Source organism: Diuraphis noxia, unplaced genomic scaffold (assembly GCF_037042655.1).
Source record: "Diuraphis noxia isolate RWA-SAM2 unplaced genomic scaffold, SU_Dnox_SAM2 contig0001, whole genome shotgun sequence".
Lineage (NCBI taxonomy): Eukaryota > Metazoa > Arthropoda > Insecta > Hemiptera > Aphididae > Diuraphis > Diuraphis noxia.
In genome coordinates, this window is record NW_028301711.1 from 79,077,051 (window position 1) to 79,084,216 (window position 7,166).

General features: G+C 34.7%; 1 protein-coding gene across 1 annotated transcript; it reads left to right on the plus strand.

Moving 5' to 3' along the window:
* Positions 1 to 2,760: 2,760 nt before the first annotated feature.
* Positions 2,761 to 5,413, plus strand: LOC149061935 (52 kDa repressor of the inhibitor of the protein kinase-like). Its single transcript, XM_089215946.1, has one exon. The coding sequence runs from the start codon at positions 2,990 to 2,992 to the stop codon at positions 5,411 to 5,413; it is 2,424 nt and encodes an 807-aa protein (XP_089072072.1). The 5' UTR covers positions 2,761 to 2,989.
* Positions 5,414 to 7,166: the final 1,753 nt, after the last annotated feature.

The window sequence follows — 7,166 nt, forward strand, 5'->3', positions numbered from 1 at the left end:
TTAATTGATTGATCTTTATTATTCCATAGTATAGGCTGATTTTTGATTTTTAATTAGGTTGGATTTGTATATCTTTTTAGGCTAAATATTTTAGCTTCGCTCTTAGTTGGGTTAAGAGCGAGTTTCCATCTTGTGAACCAGTCTGAGATTTGATCTAAAGAAATTTGAAGATCTGTTATTGAATTTTCAAGATTTTTATTTTGTGTTAAGATAACAGTATCATCTGCGTACATTGCTAATTGGCATTTTTGTGGAACTGAGATATCGTAGCAAAAAATATTAAACAAGGTGGGCCCAAGGACCGACCCCTGCGGGACTCCTGCTTTTATTGGATGTTCTTCAGAGGTATCAGTATCTATCCTTACTTTAAACGTGCGATTTGTGATAAAAGAGGCTATTATATTATATAGATAGGTTGGCATTTTTAGTTTTGTTAATTTGGACATAAGACCTTGGTACCAGACCTTGTCGAAAGCCTGTGCGACGTCAAGAAAGGCAGTGGTTGTGTATTTTAAGTTGTACTTAAAATGTAAATAAAATATATTATTCATTAAAATAATAAAAAAAAAATATATTCATTTTAAAGTGCATATTTTTAATGCATATTTTATATATTTAAGTGCATATTTGGTGATTTTTTAGTGCTACAAGTCCTCTACCCTAGCCAATAACTAATAATAAAACATTATTTTATAAAGCTTATAAACATTCATACAGAATAAGTGCATATTTTGCAGCTATCAAAAACTTATATAGTAATTTATTAAGATATTATTTCTACATTGCACCTAGGTTGATTAAACTAAAGAAACTGTATTTACATTATTTCAGACATACATTTCACATAAGTTGTAACATTCAACAATTGAAATTCAAATAAACTCGATCACCACCACTCAGTTTACCTTTACATAATACAAATCTAATATACCTACCTACTTATTAGTAATTTAATAAAAGTAAGTTAATGTATTATTAACCTGCAATCCTGCATTTCAGTACTTCTAATGTTATTATATATACCATAGCATATAGGTAGGTAGTGGCCACTAACCAGTAGGTATATTAGTATAACAATTACTATGCATAGGTATTTTTTTTATTTTTGTCGATCACATTGTTGACTTTCTATCAAAGTATGATTTAAAATGACAATTGTAACTATAATTTATTTTAATAATTAAAATGTAGAACTTAATAAACTCAACGGCTTTGTAATAAATTCAAAATTGGCACATTATTTCAATAAACTATAATTTAGGCATTTAGCACACTTCAGTTCACAATTATACACTAGCCGATTCAAATTTAACTGTAGGGGTGACCGGTGAGAATTTAGAGATACCCCACCTACTATAGTACTATTATAGTACTAGGTATAGACTAGGCTATATTATATATTATTTATACTCATTCTCTAATTTTAAGTATATATTTAACTATAAATTATGTTTTACGTATAAATACGTTTTTCATACTCAACGTAATATTATTATGTTTTAGGACTGACGTCCGTTTATATTAAATAAATAAATAAATAAATATTATTTAATATTACAAACATAGTGTCGAATTCAAAAAAAATATATATCCTGGCCTGTGCTTATTTACTGATAAATTCTATAATAATCATAAAATAACAATGTATAAAATGTAGTAATAAATGCAAAAACTTACTTTAATGTGGCTTAAAAATTTTCCACTTGAATTAGTTGATCCATTTACAACTTTTTGGCAGTTTTGACATATAACTGACAATTTTTTATCTTCCACGGATAATACTTTATAAAATTCATTAAATAAGTATTTAAAACTAGGAGCTTCAAGAGGTGCTTGGTTAGATTTGTCTATTGTTGAATGTGGCTCGTCAACATTTTCTTCAGTTGCCTTCGTTGCCAGATCTAGACGAATTTTTTTCGTAACAAAACGGTCCATAATAAAAGTTTAACTACAATATTCAATAGTCAACCTAACCTAACCTAACCTAACAAATACACTATACACAGTAAGCACTCAGTCACTCAGTGTCTCAGTGGTTGAGTCGTTGAGTGGTCAGTAAACTGAAGGCTGCCGAGTGTAACAAAACTATTTTTAGTGTTATGAGTTTTTCCAAATGTGTAGCCTATATGTAATTATTGTTGAAATCGTCAACCGTTAATACCAACATTCATTATAAATAGGTGCTAGTATTAATAATCAATGATACTGTCGCCACAATACCACGACTTACATTTCGATAATTTTATGATAATATTTTATATAATTATTATTTTGTGTGGCGATTGATCGCGCGAGTCCCTCTGTCTTCAGCAAGGCGGCGATAAATCGCGCAAAATAAAATACATTTAAATTCGGTGATTAATCACATAATGGTAAGCCACTAGGTTAAAGTTTCTAACCAAATTGTACGTGTAGTCAGGGGCGTATTTATGGGGGGGGCTGAGGGGGCTTCAGCCCCCCCCCCCGAAATCCAGGAATTGTGTATTAAGTCTACTTATTAATTATTATGTTCTATTAGATGTAAAATCGTAAAAGTTCAATATAATTTTATAAAGAATTATTATTAACAACGAACAATTTATTCATATAATGTGTCAATGACGATTTTGATCATAACGATTATACCTTTGAGTTCGGTACATAAATGTTTAATTTTGACGTGCGGTTCTGCTGCATTATCGTTATTTCGATTTCTTTTATCTAAAATTGATTTACTGATATACACGCGTTGTCACGTCTCGATCACCGTACAATAATCATACGAGCATTACGAGCCCGTATGAGCTAAAAATATTTCCGAGAAGTTGTGACGACGACGGTCGATAACGCTGTTATATAGTCGCTATTATAGATAAATATTTTGTTCTCTGATATATACGACGTTTAGGCGTTTAGTATCGCACGTAGTACGTACCTACTAACTACTAAGACAGTGGATTGTGACGAGTGTTATTGTTGGTTAAATAAAATAATAATACACCTAAGCATAATGAAAAGAACTCAACAATCGTTATTGCATTTTTATAAAAAATCTAAACAGTCCACCGAATCCGTCGATGATACAGTTCCATCTACATCGAATGTTTTACAAGATGATGACATTATGGCAACACTTGAAACAGAAAAAACAGCTCCAAGTCCACCAGTTATTTCTCCGGTAATTGAACCTAGTTTAAAATGTTTAGATTCTAAGTTTGATATAGGAGGTTATGTTGAATGTAAGAATAATTTAAGTGACGAAGAGAAAGTTTCAATTTTGCAAAACGTATGGACACCCGATTTAAAGTTTAATTTCCCATATGATAATAGTGGGAAATATAAACGTAAATTTCAAATTAAATGGCTTGAAACTTTCAAATGGTTAGCATATTCAAAATTAAGAGAGGGATTGTTTTGTAAATTCTGTGTATTGTTCTTAAATTTAAATCAGGCTGGTAAGGGATCACATGAGAAGTTAGGTAAACTTGTTTTAAAACCCTTGACAAAGCTAAAAGACGCATTGGAAGACTTTAGAAATCACGAAAAAAATGATTACCATAAAAATTCGTTACTTACAGCTGACAACATAAAAGCAATTTTAGAAAAAAAACAAGATAATATATTAGTACAATTAAATAGTAAACGAAAAAATGAAGTTATAAAAAATCGCGCAAAACTTAAACCAATTATTCAAACAATTCGGTTATGTGGTAGACAGCAAATAGCATTACGGGGGCACGAGGATTCTGGTAGAATTTCTTTAGAAGAACCAAAAAATAACGATGGTAATTTCCGTTGTTTGCTTCGATATCGCTCGAAAAATGGTGACAACGTGTTAAAAGAACATTTGGAAACTAGTGGTTGTAAATCTATGTATACAAGTCCACTTATACAAAACGAAATAATAAATTTGTTTGGTGTTCTAATTCAGTCAAAAATTCTTGAAAGAGTTTCAAAAACTAAGTTTTATACAATACTTGCAGACGAAACAACTGATATTTCACAAATTGAACAGTTCTCATTATGTATTCGTTATGTTGACGAGCAGGTTTTTTCAATTCGAGAAGATTTTCTTACATTCGTTCCGGTATATGACATATCTGGTGAAGGTTTGGCTAACACGATTAAAGAAACATTAAAAAAAATTGGTTTTGATTTGAATAAAATGCGAGGTCAGGGTTACGACGGGGCTGCAGCAATGCGTGGTCGTTTTAGAGGTGTTCAGGCAATTATTAAAGATATGTACCCAAAAGCATTATACACACATTGTGTATCACACTCACTAAATCTTTGTTTATCGGATGCTACAAAATCTCAAGATATTCGAAATGCTTTTGGTATAATAAGTGAATGCTGTTCTTTTTTTAACAGTTCGGCAAAACGAACTACCTTCCTCAAAAATAAAATAAAAGAAATTAAACCAAATTCACAATCTACAAAATTGAAATCTTTATGTGAAACTCGCTGGGTGTTACGCCATGAAGCAGTTATGCTTTTTAAAGAATTTGTAGAACCCGTTGTAGCTGCATTAGAAGAAGTGCAAAATGAATGTTCTGGGACCGATTCTTCAAAAAGAGCTAATAGCCTTTTACATTGTATTTGCAACTTTAATTTTTTAATATCTATTTGTGTGTCTAGTAAATTATTAAGTTATACTTATAATTTATCGAAACATTTACAAAGTAAAAATATTGATTTATTTAATGCTCTTAATCAAGTTTCCGATGTAATTTCTGTGTTTCAATCCATAAGAGAAAACGTTGATTTAAAATTTAACAATATTTATAAAGAAGCCAAAGATGTTGCTGAAAAGTTAAATATTGAACCAAAAATGCCTCGTATTTGTAGCAGTCAAAGAAATAGAAGCAATGTACCATCTAACAACATTGAAGAATATTACAAAAAATCTATTTTTATACCGTACTTGGACGATTTGATGATGGCATTAAATGAAAGATTTATACCTCACAATGAAACTATAACTTCATTACAATATGTCTTACCAAGTATTGTAGTTGAAAAACCATTTTCTTATTTAAAAAAAGCTGTTGAATTTTATGAAAATGATTTACCGGGGCTAAATGACGTTATAGAAGCAGAGTACGAAATTTGGCAAGCTAAGTGGAAGAATATTGAAGGCAACTTAAGGCCCACAACTGCTATAGAGGCTTTGAGTGTCTGTGATAATTTAATGTATCCAAACATGTATGAATTACTAAAAATACTAGCAATAATACCAGTATCCACCGCTACAGCTGAGCGCAGCTTTTCGACGTTGAGAAGACTCAAAACGTATTTAAGAAATACAACTTCAGAATCCAGACTAGTGGGACTTGCCCTTTTAGCTATTCATAGAGACATTGACATACCAGATGACATTTTATTAGATAAATTTGCTAACAGTGGCAAAGAAAGAAATTTAAATTTGATTTGATTTGTTATATGAATATCGTATTATTATTATTATTATTATTATATATTATTTCATTATTAATTTTTTGAAAACATTAAAAATCATGACAAAAATTAAAATTGTGTATTAATTTTCTAACTCTTATTTTTAATAGGCTGAATTGGGGAATTTCAGTTGCAGAAAATACCACAGCCCCCCCCAAAAAAATATCTAAATACGCCCCTGCGTGTAGTTTATTTATCTTTTGCTTTGCCTGTTGAAGCTCTTTCGTAGTATGTTTGTTGTTACCAATAATTTCCGCGGCTTCTAAGGCTATCTTTTTAGTGTTAACTAAAATCTCGGTCAGGAACTCCTCCATACCGTTCGCCCATTTCTTGCCAATCTTGGTGGCAGCCGTCATATCAGCCAAATAGGTTCTTATATTGCTAAGCGTGGAGTCAACATTGTTTAAAGCAGTCTCTATAGCATAAGTGGGTGTGTGATTGTCTTTTTCTGGACTGCCGTGTTTAAACCACTTTGGATTGTCGTTCATTGAGTCTGACCGGATCTCCGTGTCAATGTCCATGTCAGTTTATGATTTTCCGTCATTTAATTCGTCATTTTCACCTCGTAGCCTGAGGGGAACGTTGTCATGATTTGCTGTCAGGATCGTGGTCAATTTGGGTACAAGCGCGGCCAAATTTTGGCCGTTGTCGTGGTCACCGGCTGTGTTAGCCGTTGTCATGTAAGTGGGGCCACCACATCGCTCGCCCTTGCGCGGTGAAGAAGGGTACGGCGGGGCTACTGGCACCGACCCAACTACCTCTGTGGCTTCCGACACCACTGAGGCGGTAACAATATTAGAGCTTACGACTTTCATATTGTGATTTTAAGGTTTACTCCTGCATTTTATACCTACTGCCAGGTTTCCAGGTTTGAAAGCCTCTTAGCGACCGCCCCATAAAGGAACAGTCGGGCGGGGTCACCACGACAAGGTGGGCTTTCGTCGGCCCCGCTTTCGTCGGCCCCGACGAGGGACAATCTGTATTGTATCCACCTCCGACTTAGCCTGTTGGCTAGTGGTCGTTTCTAGCGAAACCGCAGCCCCAGCGAGTCTAACTCCAGAGGCCCGGGATGTTGTTTGGGCCTCAGTGTCGGGGGCATGAACCTCTCGGCCATGGGGCTCCCCCGACCCCGCTGTACGGGTTTTTAGTCGAGACTGGTATTTAAACACGGTCTCGACTCCACCCCTGGTCGGTGGTTAACTCAGACAGTGTGGGGTTGTCAATCCCATCCTAACTCGCGTTAGGCCCTGCGTCGAACGGCTCTATTGCCGTTGGTGATGTTGAGCCTGTGTTTGATCATTATTTCTTCTCGCTTCCTTTTCAGTGAAATAGTCAGTAGCGAAGGTCTGTAGTGCCATCCAGGAGGTTCTGTGCTTGATGTAGTTATTGTTGCTACAGGGCCATGGGTATCCCAGATGTGACATGATCTCCTTTAGCTTTGCTCTATGTAGACTTGCTAGTGGACATTCTACGAGTATGTGATGAGCTGTCTCTTCAGCGTGTCCGCAGTCGCATGTTGGGTCCTCTACGAGCTTGAAGCTATGAAGTTTGTGGTTAATGTCCCCGTGGCCAGTAATTAGCTGGCAGATGTAGTGTCCAAAACAGATTGGGGTGGCCATCCTCTCCGCGACGTCTGGGTTGAAGCTGAAGGTCCACCGTCCTTTCGCGTTCTCGGCTTCCCAGCTGGTTTGCCAGTCGCTGATGCACTTTTCATACGCGTCTGACTTTGT